This window comes from Drosophila mauritiana, chromosome X, assembly GCF_004382145.1.
Source record: "Drosophila mauritiana strain mau12 chromosome X, ASM438214v1, whole genome shotgun sequence".
Taxonomy (NCBI): domain Eukaryota; kingdom Metazoa; phylum Arthropoda; class Insecta; order Diptera; family Drosophilidae; genus Drosophila; species Drosophila mauritiana.
In genome coordinates, this window is record NC_046672.1 from 9,774,329 (window position 1) to 9,793,568 (window position 19,240).

The following is a 19,240-nucleotide window of genomic DNA, read 5'->3' on the forward strand; positions in this document are numbered from 1 at the left end:
TCGAATCGAGTCGCATTGAGCACTAGCTTCCGGTTCACACTGGCAGCACAGTGGTCTCTTAAATAAAAAAATTAATACAAATAATAATACCTGGTTAATGTTTATGTCTAATATAAAAAAAACTGGCGGAGGAAATTAGGCTTAACAACTTAAATGGCAATATAATGATATGCAATTTTCTAGTATACGCAATAAGCAATTAATTTTTAAAAGTCTTGTAACCCATTCCATTACTAGAATATAAATGTTTCAAAGCTGTTTTAATCGGTAGCTTCCTTAAGACCCCTTAGCCATGCCTCACTGTAGCCTAGGAGCTGGAATTCCATTCACTTGCTTACTGAAAACTATCAAAAATGTCGTCCACAGCCGACTGGCTGCTGCTAGTTCTGATTCTTCCGAAGGTCATATTAACGCTACATCTTCATCTCCATCGTGATTATGGCCACAACGATCATTATCACCATGATCGATCATTCAAGAACAACTCATAACTGTCGCTAACCACAGTTCGGCGACATTGTCTTGCGGTTGGTCAGTATTCGATTTTGAGTTTCTTTATTTTTTTCCGAAGGTTTCTGCTTCTGATTATCATCGAGTGGCTTTTGGCCAAAGTGCATGGCCATCATGACAGGGCGGAAATTTTGTGGCCAACCTTTGGGCCCAGTTAGACCCTCAAGGCGCTAAGTGGTGGAACACTTCATAGAATTTTGTGGACCAAAGACCAAGTTCAGTGAACTAACTTGAACCCTTCAAGCGCTCGAAACTTTGACAGGAGTTGAACAAATTTGTATATAACAATAATAATAATATAATAATTCTATAATATCAAAAGTATGTGTTTATAAATGGGAGTTATATTTGCTCGAAGGTTTTTTTAGCAGAACTATTGCACAGAGTCTGGGAAAATAAATACATTAAATTGTCAATGCTTAAGCTTCACCATTTTATACATTTTAAAATACATATTCCTTCCCATTAGCATTTAAATAAGTCATTACTGGTATGTTTTGTTTCCCCGACTGAGCTTTATTTCTTAATCATAGAAACTAGCAATGTTTTAAGAACTCATACATATTAAGTACCTCTAAATAGTAACTCGAAATATTCTGAATATATTCTGAATGGTGGTGCGATGTCACGACTTCCATTAACCCCACGACTTGGCTGGCAATTTTCATAAAATTTTCCATTTCAAGCCAAAGACATCTGTTGCTTTATTTGTTTTCTGCCTAACTTTCGGAATGCGGAATGGTAATGGGCACTGCAATCAAATCGAATCAAATTGAAGTGTCCGATTGTAGCGTCTGGCAATATCGATAAATGCAACTCCAACGATTATTTGGTATCGCAAGGAAGCGGCAATAAAAATGCATCTTCGAGATGCGCAGCTGCACAGGAGGTTGTGTAAGCCCCTAAACTAAAAATACGAAAAATAGTAAAAGAAAATAAAAATAAAAAGGCGAAAATAAAACTGGCTCTAATCCTGGCCACGGCCCACTGACAAACTGAGCCAGCTGATGGAGATTGACAAACTGACAAACTGAAGCTGGCAGTCACGAGGCGGAAACTTTCCGCGTAATCGTCTTGTCGAAAAAATGGGAAAAAAACAAAAGACACAAAAAAAAACACAAACTGCAGGAGTTACTCGTAAAAAAAAAATGAAAACGAGTAAATATAATAATGAAACGCCAGTGGAAACCACTCAAAAAGCCTGGTCAAGCTCTCGAGCGACTCAAGCTTGACTTTTGGCGCTCACTTTCGTTTTCGTTTTCGTTTCGAGCGGAACTCGAGCGGCTCGACTTGGACTTGAGGCGGCTCAAGCGGTACGGAGGCGGTACGGCGGGCGTTTTTTCAGAGGCGCCGCTGCCAACGCCGCTGCCGGCGTACACGGCGCGCTTTGTCTCGAGCTTTAGTCGCTTGTGTGTGATAAAATCACGTTAGTAATCAATTGCAGGCCCAACAGCCCAGACCACAAAGAGAAGCAGTCGCAGTCAGTCGCACCACCGATCCACGATCCACTGATCCACCGATCCACGCAATTGTTGCTGTTTCTTTTTTAGACAAAAAAGAGATATATTTTTTTTTGGGCTGTTTAAATTTTGGCCAAAACGCGTATGTATCCCCCCCAAACAACAATGTGATGTGCTAAAAAATAAATCGCAAAGAACAAACTATTTTCGCGAGGATATAACACAGAAACTAAACCACCAAAACTCGGATTGTAAAACTTAAACAAAAACATTGTACTATATTTTTTTTCCAATTTTTTTTTGCTGTGCCTAACAATTTTTAAAGAATACTTGGTTTGTGAGCAATAATATGAAATAACTGAAGCAAACAAAAAAAAAACAACGAAAAAATCACAAAAACATATAAATACCTGACGCGTGTGCTGAACTATTTTCGGTTTTGTCTCATTTCTCATTTGCTGCATTCATTTAGCTTGCTTGGATTGCCCAATTAATGCGAGTTGGTTAACACAAAAACGTTTTTGATTGCCAATTTTCAAGTTGCGTTTCGAGAGGTTTCGTGTGCAGTGCTGAAATCGATTGGCGAGGGGCTTTATCTGGCGGGTACTTAAGTGGAACAGATATCTTCAGGGAGTAAATTGACAAGCCGGTTGAATATTATTCAAATATCTGTAGAAACTAAGATGAAAGATGAATATGGGGACTTCAAATAATATGACTTGGAGTTTTCCAGAAATTATTCGGAATTTTTCTAATTCAACCCCCTACCCCTATACCTGTCCTTATAAACAGTAGAATAAACAAACTTATTTGGATTCTTCTGAGCTCCCCTCTTTAGATAGTTTGTGGAACTTGGATAGTTACTAGGAACTACTAAAGTTTCACAGTCCCTGTAAAAATATCACGCATACGCACCGTTTCCCTGAACCCAAACTCCGCAAGGGCGAATTTTAATTGCAAACTGTGAGACACAGGAAGTGCACTACTTGAGTTTTTTTTAAATTATTTTTTTTCTTTTTTTTGAAAACACCCAGTCATTTGGCTTAAATTATATTTCAAAATCCCTCAGATATCCGAAATCCCACTCAAGCCTTGATTATCGCTGTTGTGTTTTAGGGGGCTTTGCCTTTTAATTACGACATGTCCATGCCGAAGCATGCACTCAATGCCAGATGCGGATTTTTCGTTTTTATGAGTTTTATGATATTTGTGCAATTGCCAGTGAGTCGTAATCATAAAAGCCCCAAGTTCCGTATGCAAAAACACAAAAAATAAACCGAATGGTAGATGTCAAGTCACGTTGTTGATCACTGATCACTTTTCGGACAATTGTTAGAAGCAAATGGATCAGCTCAGGGCAAGCGAGTGAAAGAGAGGGAGAGAAAGACTGTGAAAGAGAGAGAGCGAGAGAAAGAGAAGGAGAGCTTGAAAGTAAAAGCAACAGGCCCAAAGATGACATAACATCTGGTGGAGCTCTGTTGTTGCCGGTTTTCTCTCTTTCTCTTTTGCTTTTCTGTTGTGGTCGCCTTCGTCGGTTTTTTTTGGCTTTTGGCGCTTACGCCCTACTTTAACAGCCAGCAGACTTCGGGCCAAGTTAAGACGACGGGTCAGCAGTGAAGAAGAAGACGATGGCGATGACGATGACGATGACCGTACCATCAGCATTGCATGTTCGCCTCGAGGTGGCAATCCCCAGTTTTGAAGTTCCCCCTTTCTTTGTATTGCCAAATTGCTGGAGTGATTGCCTGATTGACAGCAAAACAAAAACAAAACAGCAGCAAAGGCGGCCAAAACAAAACGGCCCAAAATACGCTTTCAAGTTCATTTCTTGCATGCCTCAGCCGAAGATGACTTAGCTCTTGGGCATTCGGAGTTTCCCCGAGTTCATTTATTGTGATTTTTAAATGGGCGTTGCCCAGATTTAGGTTATATAGTTTTGCCACTAAATTTGCAGATGTTGCATGTTCTTGATTAGTTTTATGCTGCTTGTTGTATTTCCCATTTTAATATAATGGTTTTGAATCAGATGGGATTTGTTTAACTTTTTATAGAGTTTTCCTCAGAAGAAGAGCTCAAGCCCCCTAGTCCGAGGTGATTCATTTTATTAGTTGTTTAGCTTTTACTGATTATAATTGGCTTAGTATTTACCTGTTGGCGAAGTATTTCCATCTGTTATTCAACTTTTCACCAGCTGATCTCCAATTGGCAAAGCCTTAACCTTTGAGCTCGCAATGTCATCTCACATTCGTGTCAAAGTCTAATAAGGCAATCATCGATTCTAATTTACGGTTTCCCTTACTATGTACTTAGTATCTCTCATTAAGTTCGCGATGACTCATAATTTTGCGTAGCTGTTGACCAAAGAAATTATACCCTGCCGCTCTCCACGCCACCACTGCCTTTCTTCAAATAGAGCTTCGAGTTTGGTTTGTTTTTGATGCAGTTTCTCACATTTTTGTGTGTAATTACGACTGATGCCTTGCTTTTCGCACCTGTCTGCCGCCCTCCCTCTCTATCGCTATCTTTCTCTCTCTCTCTATCTCTTTTTTAACAAAAGCCCAGCTTTAAAAAGCTTTAGCCGTAGAAATTGCACAAAAAATAAAACTAACACACAAATACTGGTTGCTGCTGCTGCTGGCCAAATATAAAAAAGTGAAAAAAAAATTACATAATTTTTTGTTGTGATTTATAAATTGCTCGCCGTTGCAGCACACTAATACTGCTGGCATTACTCATACGCCGATTTGCCCAAGAAATGTCCAATATTTAAACTTGACCAAACCACCGCCATAGTTGGCCATTGGCCATTGGCCATCGCCTATTGACAGTTATCGTTAGCATCCGCAGCGTTTCGAAGACCTTGATGGCCAGAGAATAGCCAGCAAGCCAAACAAACGGTTGGATAAAAAAAGATTAACCGAAACCACAGACTCGAACTCAACAAGATGTTCGATTTTTTTATCGGCTTCGATTCCGTTTTATTTATCTTATATATATATTTCCGATTTCAAAGGTGTAAGAAACGCGCGCGATAACAGAAGGTCACCGCCCGCTGACCTTTATGCATAGTTTGTCGCCGTCTTTGTCTCTGCATTATCATTAATTAGCATGTTATCTCGTTCCAGCACACCCACACACTCCCACGTCCCGCTCACACACACACACACACGCACGCGACAGAGACAGCATGAGGCAGCCAAGTAGACAGCACATCCTGGCGCTCCTGATCCTCGGCAGCGCCGCCTGCCTCATTAGCGCCGTACCGCTCCCGCAGCCCGCCAACGGCAACTCCGAGCTGGACGTCCTCCAAATCCCGCTTGCCAATGGCAAGGTGAGTCCACCATAGTTCTTAATACCTTTGGGGTTATATTCTAAATGAGATTAAATTGGTATATTTTCGGGAATAAAATCTCTGAATAAGAATCATTCATTAACTAATTTTCTGCTCGTATTAAAATTAATAATAAAGCTATCAATTTCTATAGCGAAGCCTAATACAGAATAAATATTTACTTTGCTGAGTGTATCAAGAAAGTGATAAAGTAGCCAAAAATCAAACAAGCGAGTGTGTAAAACAAATATTATTCAAAGCTTTCATAGACTCTTTCTCAGGCAGGGGTGGTTTCAAAACAAAGCAACAAGGTCGTTTGACTATTTATTTATGAAATCGTAAAAGATCTATTAAACGGACATGCTGTAATAAAACAATTGAAGACCATAAACCTAATTGGTCAAGTGCTCAAGTTAATGGCAAATGTGCTGGAACTCTTAGAGCGACTCTCGCTAGCATTCAGTTGGCGCAGAGTAGCGCGTGCTGCCGCCTCAGTTGCCCTTTCGACCATATTTGCTTGACAAATTTGCACTTGGATTGGGCTGCTTTTTTGGGAAGGGGGAGGAAGCGGCCAAACATGTTTGTCGCCCAGTCGGCGAAAACTTCCTTTTACTTTTCGGTTTTGGTTTTGGCTTTGGCTATGCGGCTTTTGGCCTGGCCAATTCGGGTCTCGGGGTCTCTGGGCCCGTCCAACCTGCGTGACTGGATCAGAGCTGCGATCTCTTGGAGAGCAGACCAGTACCAGTTCCAAGGAAGTTGGCACACTTGGTACCTGTTTCCTTAGCTGCCGTTTGCCTATGTTTTTTTTTTTATGTATTGAGCCTCAGCTGGGTGTTGGCCTGGCCAAAAAAACCGGACTCTTTGCCAGTTGAGTTGAGCAAGCCGCTGCAGCTCCGCTATTTTATTACTTAATTGCCGAGCGGCGAGACAGTTCCCCACAATTCCCATTCGTATTCGTAGTATTCCCATACCCACACTCATACCATTCGATCATCGTTGGGGATCATTGTATCACTGTGTCGGCAATTAGCACCCCGTACACCCAGCCCCCTGCTAATTTGTTAGCCGAAACTATTCGGCCAGAGAGCTGGCCAGCTTTTAGCATTGTTTTATGTCATATTATGGCTTTCACTTTGTGCAACAAATTTGCGCAAATCTCCGAAATCGTTGAAATCTCCACATAGCCCAAAGGCTGTGTGTGTGGCAACAACAAAATTATCAAAAATATATGAATAAAATCAACGTCGCAATATTTGTCAATCAAAGCTGGCGTGCAATTACATTTATGTTCATGTGAAAACCATAAAAAAAACTTGTAAGATCGCTTTTCCTGGTTAGAGTCGTATTGCTGATCCTGGTATTTAAATATTACAGAAAACTAAAGGAAGCATTAGCAAACAAATGGCCACTTAACATGATAATTAAATTACCCTATAGTGTTTTTTATTTGTGAAACCAAAAGCGGTTGTTAAGAAGTAGCAATTGGTAATTGTCTTAAGTGGGAGCTAAAAAATATATGGGACAGCAATGTACTTACGCAACAGAAGTGATATATTTAAATAATAGTTCTTAAAATGTAACGTAAAATAATATGCAAATGATATGCTTAAAGGTGCTCATCTTTTTTAACGAGATACCATTAAAATGGCTTGCTAAATTGCTTAACAGAGTATGAGGAAACTTTAAGCTTTGATACCATGCACCACATAATATATATATATATATTTTAAATGCCTGCACCCACGCAGTTTACAATAAAATCTTTGAACATCTGCTGAATGGGCCAAAAAATGGAAAAAAAAAAAATTCCAACCGAAAAGCAAATGTTACACAAAACGGTAAGCATTTGTTGTTGCCCAATTTGGCTATGTGGTTGAGAGCCAAAACTGGGTCAAAATTTAGCCCACAAAACGCTGATACGTTAATGAAGTCGAAGTCGAAGTCGTAGTCATAGTCGTAGTCGATGTGTATATATACATATATACTTATATACAATATAGTTCAACCGTAGTCGGAGCTGATGTTCATCTCGGCGTGTTGACATACCTTGCGCCATAAATCATTTAACGAGACGATGACAATGGCGATTGAACTAGCTCTCAAGAAGAGATGGGGCTGGAAAAATCGGAGAAAAATGTATATAAATAAGCGAAGCTGTGGACAATTTTCTTTGCGATGTCAACTGCAATGATATCTTCATTGTTGCCACTTTACTTGTATTTTTATTTGCTTGCCTCTTTCGGTCGGTCTGTCGGTCTGTCTGTCTGCTTCAATTCGATTCCATTCGATTCGTATCGTTTGCCTTGCTCGCTGGCTTCCTTTGGCATTCCGCACGTGGCAGAAATGATATAACAACAATCGCAGTATATATCTCTTCACTGTTTCATAGTCCATTGTATTTGGTTCTATTAAGCTGGAAATATATATTCTTTTGGACGCTCTTGAAAAACACGATTTAAGTTATGATAGCTATTTATATATACACATATTTAAGAGCACTTAATGCCACCTTAAGCTTACACCCTCAGCGAGTAAAAATAGTTTTGCTTCCTAGCCAAGTGCACGTCTACTACCTAGTGACTGACTTACCGCTTATGTAACCACCACCCCCTGCTGCTGCTGCTGCTGCTGCACCACTGAACCACTGCACAACTTCCTCTCTTCGCGCTCCTGTACACATATCACGCATACGCCGCATTGTGCGACAAGTAAAACGTCAATCGCAGTCCACTGTTGTTGCTGCTGCTGCTGCTGGCAATTTGTTGGTAGCTGCATTTTTGCTAAGTGGCAAACGAGACGCGCTTGCCTTGTCTGTCATGTCAGTCAGATGGTAGCCAAAGACAATTTATACGGCAGGGAGTCCAAATGGTTGTCTCTATGCCACTAAAAAATATGCATGTTGTATCTGCGCGATTAGCCAGTGCTTCAGAATAATTAAAGCCCGGCCATTATCCAGTCTTGTCGTGGTGGTTCATTTGATTTATTCATTTTCGAATTCCAGTTTCGCCCATTTTTCAATTTAATTTAATTGTGTCGCGTATTTTTATTAGCCGCCGAACAAGGCCTCATTGGCCGGCTGACAAGTGGCTAAAAGGCTTTGGCTATGCCTTTTGCCTCTAGCCCACTGGATAAGCGATGGGCGTGGCACGATTTATCTGTTTAGATATAGAAAATAAATCCACTGCGGTCATGACACGCACTATCGATGAGGTCGCATTAGCAATTAAATTGGAATTTCAATTTGATTTTATGGAATGTTGTTGGCCATATAACCGCAAGCTAAATGCTCTATAAGCAGTGACACCCAGGTTTAAAATGCATTCAAACCAGCATTATTTCTCCCTAAATATCATTTTAATCAGTAACTATTTATCAACGAATATAAAATAAAATATACCAGTTTGCATTGTTAATTTATGCGCAATCAATGAATTATCAAATCTAGTTTTTATTCCAAGTCGGCGCTTATATATCTCTCTCTATGAGATCTTGACTATGGCAGTAATTTGTGGCATTTTTATTGAGTCGAGAGTCGCCTTAAGTTGGTTAAGGTCAAGGCGATATTAAAGCGTTTTTAACAATTTGTTTTCTTTTCGATTATGTTTCTCTTTTTTTTCTCCATTTGACGATATTTTTGGGCAAGCTGGTCAATCGATTAGCGTTTCGTTTCGATTCGATTCTATATAAGCGCTGTCTTCCGCCTTGGTAAAACTGAAAACGAAATTCACAACATACTGCAGACTGCTTAAAATTCACAGCATTCGCTTTAATGACGTTTGCCACGAGGCAGCTTCTGGGCTTGAACTCATTTGAAATTCATTAAGATGTCCCATAAAAACGTAACTTTTGCCTTAAGTAGTTTCTGGGCACCAACCATTCTCCTCCGGTGGATCCGCCCCCTTGGCCCCTTCTCCAAACCATCTGGGCAATATCCAAACAATTGTCGCACTAAACTGACACTGACAGACAGCTTAAAATATGATGAATACTTCAGGGCGAGCGAAAGCGGCAAAGAGACAGGGACAGGGAGTTGGCAACAGTTTGTTGGCCAAACTAGCAAAAGTTTATTTTATGCTCCTCATCATTATAATCATCGTCGCTGTTGCTGCTGCTGCTACTGCTGCTGACTTCCGCCCGCGTGTAAAAGTCAACTTCCGCACTGACTTTTGAGTCAATTAAACACTGCAACAGCAGCAACACCCACTCTGCAGAGGAATAAATAAATACGAGTATATATATATATATATTTGTGCTCTGGGGATCCCATTTCTACCTTTAAGTAGCATTTCGAAAGTTGGCTGACTGCGAAACGTGACTATTTTATGGAAATACCCTGCTAAATTCCAAACACCCAATCTCATTAAGTGGCCAAGATGCGGTTTTCAGCGAAAGGCCAACTGAGTTGAACACATACAAAAGCCATTAACAATTGGAATAATGGGCAAGTGATAAAAACAATAGTAGAATATTGACAACTGTCTTATTAACTTTAAGTATTGTCGTCGATGACATATGGACAAGAGTTGTCAAGGTACATACATATATCTATCAATATTATTTATACAGTAGTATAATTTATGCAAAATATTCATAGAGAACAGTAAAAGTAATCTTTTAAAGTAAGGTAAAAATCGAAAAGTAATTATTAATTGAGTTTCTAAATACACCGCTTACATTTTTCCATTTCAAATAATGCATTTTCGCAATGACCATGCCACTAAGAGTATTAAAACTTTGACTACATTGTGCGATATTGAAATGGTTGCCCAGCACAATCTTATTTCCTATTTTTTTAGTCCTTGTCAAGTAGCGGAAGAAACTTTTCCAATTGTTAAAGTGTTGATGCTATATTATTAGATTGTGCTGCTTTTGAGCGGCTTGGAATCCTTTGCACCTGCTGGCACCTTGACAATTGTTGCAACTAAGAAGTCGCCTTTGCTTTTTTGCTGCTTAGTGACTCGTGCTGTTGATTGTCGAAAAGTTGGTAGTCGCCTCCTGGGTCGCTCATTCAGCCATTCATCCACCGCCCACAAAATGCAATTTTAATGCAATTTGAAAATTTATTGTGCAATATTTTCTTAGCTTAGACAGCGTATTGCTGTTGTTGCTGCTGCTGCTGCACAGTTGGCAATTGCCCATTAACGTTAACAACTTTTTGCCAAGTCATTTGGCTTTCTGGGCCTGGGCCTTTTGAGATTGAGCTCCCTGACTCTTGGCTTTACTCTTGTTTTTCGGGCCAAAGAGCAGCTGCACCACCACCCACTGAACTAAGCCCCTGCACCCACCCACTCAACTGAACTAAACTCAACTTAAACAAGGGGCCACTTAATGCGCTGGTGGTGTAGTGATAGAAGATCCCTCGTAACCACCGAGTAACACCAAGAAAATTACAATTTACACTTGAAACTTGATTACACAAATGACATGGGGCGGCCCCCAAAAGGTGGGTAAGGGGGCGGGGTTCAAGGGGTACCACCAGCGACTCATTGTCTAAAGTGAAAGTTTTGTCAATTTGCGGGCACTTTGGGGCCTTTTGTTTTCTTTCGTTTGGCATCTGCCGTTGATGCTGCTGCTGCCTCATCTTCTCCGGCGTTTCACTGCCAGATATTATGCAACAGATGTACGAAATTATATAGGTAGTATTGTTTACCTCGACCGCAGAAAAAGTAATTCGCACCTAAAACCAGTCATTCCCAACCTGAAAGTCAACTGCGTTTTAAATGGCTCAGATAGCAATTGGGATGTATTAATATTATGTATTAAAAATAAAAATATTTTTAATCTTTTTTTTTTTAGGAAATCGATGTCTTGACATTGGGCGCCAAAGACCAAGAATCATTGATAGCCGATCGCAACAAACGAACGATTGGACTGCTGCGCGAACTTTTCCCCGACATCACCAAGGTAAGAACATGATTGGATATATTATTTATATAATATATATATATATACATGAACCATTAGCCGTCCCCCCCTTGACCCCTCTGTCTCCGAAATGTCAGCCGAATCCATATGCGTAATGCTATATCTATAACAATCCACTCAGACACTTTTAGCCCAGGGTTTAGGCCCCTAGACAAATGAATAAAGTTAAAACATATATCCCTGTTTATATGAAAGTGTATTGAATTTGAATCACATAGGAGATCAATGTGCAGATCAATCGTCTAGTGAATAATGTGTTGCAACGCGTTGGCCCCGTGGTTCTGGGTACCATTCTCAATCCGGCCTTCGATCTGGGCCTCCATCCCCGACAGCCAGCCAAAGAGGACGACGATGGCAAAGATAATGATGGGGATGATAAGAAGGAAGGGTCCAAGGACTATGATGATCAACTGCCCGATGACTTAACCGAATTCCAGCCCGATGGCGAATTTGCGAAGGAACAAAAATGAGCAAAAGCAAATTTACAAAATGAACAAAATATCTAGCCTAAGGCTTTAACCCACAAAAAAAAAAACAAATTATTGGCTTGGTCCCCGTCCTCTCCTAGAAATGTGTATACCTACCAAATGTTGCATGTTTTTCTTTAGGCCTAGCATAACGAGCACTCAACCACCCAAAACCACCTCCTGTACTCAGCATGCCAGCACCACCCAGTAGCAGAGGTTGAACCACCACCACCGACGCAACTTCACACGCGCACACACAGACACGAACATAGACACATAATCTACAAAACCGAACAAAAAGATACACACCCACAATTGAGTTTTCAGCCTGCAAAATAGATACTATCATCCGAACAATTGGCCAAGATCATCAAGAACAGTCAACAATCGACTAGAAATCAACAACAAATCAGCTACTGCATCAGCATCTCATGTGGAAAGCACCACCACCACCAAAAATTAAACAGCAGAACCACCAAAGAATCTCATTTACCAGTAAAAAAAAAATATAGCAATCAAACCGCATATTCTTTGTTGACCTTTCGCTGATCTCTTGCTAGGAAATCGACTCCATAGTAAATCGAATTATAGCCCAAGTGATTCGGGTGGCCGGTCCTGGTCTTCTGAATACCATATTGGCCGGAAACCGAGGTGGTGCGGGTGGTGCAGCCGGTGGAGGTACAACGCCGGCTACCGATTTCGATGCCGATTTCGATGCGGACTTTGACGAGGATGACGATGTGGCGCCATCAAGTAGTCCGGCCACACGGAGTGCAGGTAGTGCACCATCGAGCAGCACCAACGAGGTGGAAGAAAGCCGCCGGGTGAAGATCGATTTGCCCACGTTTGCACCACAATCTGGAGCAGGAGCAGATGAATCGAAAGGTGATGAAAGCCCAACCAACAATCAAGCATCTTCATCCCCAACAACAACCACCAGTCCCAGTAATCCAACAACAACCACCACTAGTAGCACCACTAGCACCAGTAGTATCTCCAGTACTACTAGCACGCCAGTGGAGGAGCTGCTCCAGTTGTTTCCGCGCTCCTTTGAGCCAGCAACAACCGCTGATCCCCCGACAGCAATAACAGCAGCAACAAGAACAACAACAGTCTTACCTGCAACAACCACCACCACCACCACTACTACTAGTTCTAGCACCACTGATTTACCCCCACCAATTGAACCCACAACCACCAACATACTGTTTCCCACCAACAACAGCATCGATGATCCACAATTGCTAACCATCATAGCCGATATCAATCGTTTATTAAATTCTACCAATTATTTTATTACAACCAGAGATAATATAACAACATCACCAACAACCACAACAACAACAAAGGCCACAACAATTGACAACAACAACATTACGAAATTATTGCCCGTCTTTGATTGAGCATTGATAAAGACAACAACAAATACAAAAACGAAAGGCAAACAAGGATTTGAAAGCAACAACAACAAGCACAACAACACATACGGATGAAGATGAAGAACAAGAGAGCATCAGCAACATCATTTAGAAAAAGCATTTTTTTTTGATTTCGTTTAGAAACCTTCGCTCATCGTTTAACAAATGAACCGGAAATGGGTTCAAAAGTAGTTCTTAAAGTGGTTAAGGAATTGGATTTGCAAAAATACTGTTCGAACTTAATATTTATAAATATGGAAATTATTCTATATTTTTTTAAATCAGAACCACTTTTGAACAGCTTTGAGCCCTCGAAGCAACGCCCCGCACTCCACCATCGTATATTCCGTAGATTTCACCCCTACAATCACTCCGCACATGTATAAAAAGTCATTGTATACTTTCGGTATTCCCCCTAGGCCCCAAGCTCCTTCGCAAGTAGAACCCCTCGACCAAACCCTTCCCCCGAAAACACCCGCATTGTATGTAACCAAAACTGAACCACTGAAGCTAACTAATCTCCCCTCCACTCCAACCAATCCGCCCTCAAAACTCAATGCATCTGCACCACCGAATCTAAATTCGTATACGCACCACTTCGATTCGTGGTTGTTGTAGCAAATCGACGAGCAGGCGAACCGCATTATCTCGAAGCTGCTGAGAACTTTGGGACCCACCGTTCTGCGTACCGCCATCCAGGGAAATACTGCAAATGCGGCCAGGACCAGTTTCGATGCGGACTTCGATGATGATGACGATGAGAGCTCTAAGAGCAGCAGCAGCACCTCCACCACATCCGGTGGTGATAGTGGCACCCGTGTGACCATCGAACTCCCCACCTTCGAACCCGATGATGACAACGAGATCGATGCAGAAAAGAGCAGCGACAGCAGCTCCACCAGTACCACAACCACTGAGTCCACCTAAAGTGCGTTTCGTTTGCTACAACAACTGTGAGATACTCGCAAAAAAATACACAGAGAAGATATCACCAAGACGAGGCATCGTGGCATACCACAAAACTCTTAAACGTTTTGAAATTGCTTTTAAAAATGTCCGAAAGTATGCAGGAAAATATTTTAAAAATGTAAATTCTATTAATTCATTGAAGAATTTGGTATTTGATTTTTCACTTCACACTTTTAGACGGTTTTAAACAATTTCATAAGTAAAGAAATTTTGTTAGCACGCCTGTATGCAACTTTCGGTTGATATTCCAAAACTCTGTGAAGAAGTACTTTTGAATTGGCATTTAAAATTGGTTTCTCTTTTCCTCAAAATTTCTCCGCGCAGCACTACAACAGCCACCCAACCACCCTCTGCAAATTTTGAAATAAATATTAAAGGAGAATGATAAAATGAAAGTGAAGTTCTCATTGAATTGGCATTGTTAACCAACACTTGATTGTTTTGAAATTACCTTTAGCACACTAGTTTTCAGAACACACGCATACTCACCAGTTTTCTCTCTCTGTCTCTTGTTTTCCACCTACATGTCTCCCTCGCTCGCTCTCCGTTCTCCTCTCACACTTCCTCTATAGCGCTCTTTTCCATCTTTTCGTTCAACTTTCCTTTGCATCTACTTTTAAACTATTTGCTATATTTTCTGTTCCAACCTATCCTGCCTTCTCATGCGCACCCTCATTCCACTTAGGTTAGTAGGTGTTTTTTACAAATTAAAATTTATATATTCTACATTTATATTGTATTAGTTTTGTAAGTCATTTTTTAATACATTTCCAAATATACCGATATAATTGTATCCTTTGCGACTTTTTGCTTAAACCTGAATAATCACGTTTTTAGTGATCTCAAAACTTTATAAATTGTGTCTAAAAGCCTGCATCTTTGTATATACCACATTAATACTCCCCTTCCTGCTCTAAGACACATTTTTTGTGAGTTTTGATATACCTAGAGATTTTTGAAACCCCGAAAAAAATCCATTTACACTTTTGGTGCCAAGACAGACTCGAAAAAAAGCGTGTAAAATACCCATTAATCTCCATTGGTCACTTTTGATGCCAAGGTAACTTGTAGGTTTGGTTGGGTGTTTTTCTCACCACAGCACTCGTCTGAACACTCAACACACTTACGAGTGCATTCACATACTTAGCTTTCTTTGCTATCATCCCCAGATATATTCGATACTCAGTGTACTCATTTCCGCACTCATTTCGCCGTCCTCGTTTTCCGCCCGCCGCAGAATAAAGAAGCAAAAACAAAAGAGTTGACAAGGATTTTCATTTATTTTTTGTTGGCAAAGAAAGAGATTCAATTGTTATCTTTTTAGAACCTTAACGCCTAAATAAAACCCAAGGAAGCGTGAACGATAGTCGATGTCTGATAAAGTGGATTTCTAGACTAAGCGCTCCTCTCTAACTCTCTCTATCTCTTTCAATCTGTGCTGTCTCGCTCCTTTTGTTTTTCTCTTTTGCTTATTTTTGTATCTTTTTCTCTTTATTTTCATGTTCCATTAAAACCCGATTCGATTTGTGCAATGCAAATAACTCACCACCAAAACAATCAAATCAATCAAAAAATTACGAACAACGATCCACCGAAAACTGATAACCGATAACGATAACTGACAACCGCAAATGTATACACAAATACATCGAACGCATTTGTGCACGTATTCGATAACTGCCCATCAATCAATCAATCGATCGATTTCGAAACCACAATCGACAACAAAAATCGCCTGTGCAAATGATCAACCAAAACCACCTAACCTCTTTGTCTCCACCTAACCTCACATTCACCCTAACCTCACAAACTATAAAATAACCTGACTTTTCGTGAACTCACCAAATCCGAAAACACTGAAAAAACGAAAACAAAACGAAACGAAACACACACAAAACATACTGTTGAACACACATAACTCGTCTCCAAATCCTACGCTTTGCCTTTCCCTCCACCCCTCCACCTTGGGCTTTCCTACCACCCCTTGAACCAACCACTATCCTCCCCTCCCCCATCCTTTCCCCACACGCACATAATCAACGTCCAAATTCCAAATTTCTAAACAAACACGCACAATAAAAAACAATGCAACAAATGCCCTACCAAAAATATTACAAAAATCAAATGACAAAAATTCAAAACGAAAAAACCCAAAAGAATGGAGCCACCGATACCCAGATCGATTTGTCGGCCATCAACAAGCAATTGGAGGAGACGATCCGAGTGGCCCGCCAGGTTAAGGAGGCGGAAGCAGCCGCCGCCGCAGTTGCCGCCCAGTCCCTGTCCCCATCCTCATCCTCCGTCTCCTCGCCGGTTGCCCAGGCTCCCATTCCCCTGAAATCCAACGAGCCCATCCAGCTGAGCTTCAACAACGAACTGCCCAGTGTCTCGCCATCCTCCGGTGTGAATGAAAAGGCCCTGAGCACCAATGATCTTCAGCTCTCCGAGTCCAAGTCGCCGGCGATCGATGAACTCACCCTAGACTCTGCGGAGGAGACCGCCGATCTGGACGATCGCAACAAAAGGTAAGTGAAGGACTACTCCTTCGTTTATTCAAAATGTATGCCTTCTATTTGGATACCTAAGTGCATGGCTGCATATGTCTAATTTATTATATAATATTCAGAACACTTGTACAAAAAAGTTTAGGCACTCAACTAACCTTACACTTTCCTTCCCTTTTCACCCCCCAACAACAATTCAACAACAACTCTACAATTGTGCAACATTTGAACAATACTTAATTCATTGGAAACCCAACTGATAAATTGCAAACAAATCAAACATAAATCAAAATTCAACAACAAATCAATAACTTATAAATATAAATGAACTACTCAAAAACATTTGCATCACACTGAACAACCACCAACAACAAATTCAAATGGAATTGCCGGACCTCAACAACGAAATTCAACAACATACTAATATCAATAACATCCGGAAACGTTTTAATCGATAACATACGATCAACAACATACGATTTGAATTGGAATGGCCTGACCAATAGTAATCTGTTCAAAAGGTTCCTCAGCTTCGGCGGTGCGGGTCTGGCCGGCGGCTCAAGCGGCGGTGCAGGAGGTTCGCCCAGTGGCAATGCTCTGGGAGCCGGCGGCTCCGGCAACTTCCTGCTGGATGTGGTGAGGGTAAGTACCACTCCCGTTGGCGCTGAACTTTCACCCGTTCTCCTGGCATCTAATTGGTACACTTTACTTCCACGAACAAACAAACAAACAGCTCTTTTCGGGCAGTGTTCAGACCCAGCAGGGCGATGAGGCGGCCAACTCGGTGGGCGGCAGTGCCAGCAGCAGCAGTAGCAGCGGCAGTTTGGGCGGCGATGCGGACGCCGATGGCGATAGCACTCGCAACGCCGATGGCTACACCGAGGGCATTCCCGGCCCAGTCACGCGCCTCGTTGTGCTGGCCAATCGCGGCCTGGCCAATCTCGTCCAGGATTTGATTCTGGTGAGTAGGAGTAACTATGGTTTTATGTGCTACAAATCTAACGAAATCGATGTTACCTTCTCGTTTGCAGCGCGTTGCGGCCACCAGCGAGAAGTTCGTGAACTTCAAGGCCAAGCTGATAACGGCGCTGATCTAAGGTCAAGGGTCAGCACTGGCCACGCCCTCGCCCGAAATAGTCAAGTCACCAACCTGTACAGAGTCAAATGCAGCAGATCATCCTCTCTAACTCGCTACCCCCAACCACCCCGAAAGTCTGTCTCTATCTCCCTCTGTCTCGCCGCAGAAATAACCCCCTTTCCACTGACCCACACACCCACTCACAACACCTCCCCACACACACACACACAAACACGGCCACTCATTCACACGGAGAGAATTTTGTTTGATCAAAGAAATTTCCCGGCAATGTCAACATCTTTTTTTTAAATTCATAGCAAATTTTTTTATAACAAAAACGCAATTAGTTAAAACAACTAAACACAAAAAAATTATAAAATCATAAGCAAAATTGGAAGAACAAAACACGAATCAAAGAATTTTATTTATATGTATCAATAAAAGAAACAAAATCGAAGCGAAAGTATGGAAACAACATTCATATGAATACGAGTATGTATGGAAGAAGAAACGCCTGATACAATTATTCCTGCCCTAGTACTATATCTCTATTTTCCCTGACCCGTCTATAAATATCTTTAAAATTTCCAACGGCTTTTGTAAATATTTTGCTATTTGCCAATTTTCCCCCACCACTTTTCCTGATCCCAATTTCCCTAATTTGTATTGCCCTCTTCACTCCTTTTTGTGTATATTTTGTGTTCTATTAAAAAAAAACATGACTGTGGTGTTTTATTTACTATTATTTTTAATTATTTTAAACGAAAACGAAACGAAGAAGATGAATGTGAAGATAATCATGATGATGATGATGAAGAAGAAAGCTAAGTGGATGCAGAAGACACGTCAAGTTTCTATTAGATGAAATGTAGCCGAGCTTAATGTTTTTTTTATTTGCTGTTGTTGGTCAAAGAGCCCCAAAAACACCCATACACAGACACGCACATTCACTGAAGCATACTCAATATATAAAACCGATTCGATATGCCTATTATATATATAGAACCGTTCTTGTTCAACTTCCCTGTGTCCCCTGGATTTGTTTGTAACTCCCCATAATCCTAAGCGAATTGTGTTTTTCTCACTATGATTTTTTTCTAGCTAGCTAAGTGAAACTTTCGAAAATGTGTATAAAATAAAATAAAATGATTATAAATATTTCATTTTCTGTGTATTCCTCCTTTTAATAAGGGAAAATGTTAGGGAAAGGAACTATTCTATATTTGCAATGGTCGATATAGAATGACTTAAAGTGGGGTAAAACTAATAGAATTGCCAATTATTTGATAGCGGAAAATGCTCATAAAGATGAAAGAATAACACTTTTGAGCAGCTACATATTTACCAGTGCTAACGATCCCTATCACTTTTTAAAGAATTTAGAAAAATTAATTTTTGGGTGAATTTTTGCATTTTTTGTAAGGGGTAATCATCATCATCAAAATTTGCAAAAAATGGCAACAAATTTAAATATCTAGTTTTAAACACAGTTTTATTGGAAATTTTGTTACGAGCTCAACAAGGTATGGCAATGTTCTGACAAAAAACTGATTATTTTGTTCACTTAAAAGACATAGG

At 40.7% G+C, this 19,240-nt stretch overlaps 1 protein-coding gene across 6 annotated transcripts; it reads left to right on the forward strand.

The window, feature by feature from the left end:
* Positions 1-1,812: 1,812 nt before the first annotated feature.
* On the forward strand, positions 1,813-18,825 carry LOC117147173 (cell wall protein DAN4). 6 transcript variants are annotated; one of them, XM_033313961.1, is made up of 7 exons: positions 1,864-2,112; positions 5,096-5,301; positions 11,098-11,205; positions 16,238-16,605; positions 17,106-17,226; positions 17,318-17,545; positions 17,616-18,825. In XM_033313961.1, the coding sequence occupies exons 2-7, from the start codon at positions 5,158-5,160 to the stop codon at positions 17,679-17,681; spliced, it is 1,035 nt and encodes a 344-aa protein (XP_033169852.1). In that variant the 5' UTR covers positions 1,864-2,112; positions 5,096-5,157; the 3' UTR covers positions 17,682-18,825. The 6 variants fall into 6 exon arrangements, with proteins under 6 accessions (XP_033169850.1, XP_033169856.1, XP_033169853.1 ...); XM_033313960.1 differs by having other exon boundaries at positions 1,867-2,112; positions 17,091-17,226; XM_033313962.1 differs by lacking the exons at positions 16,238-16,605; positions 17,106-17,226; positions 17,318-17,545; positions 17,616-18,825 and adding exons at positions 12,254-12,578; positions 13,000-13,090 and having other exon boundaries at positions 1,825-2,112.
* The last annotated feature ends 415 nt before the right edge of the window (positions 18,826-19,240 follow it).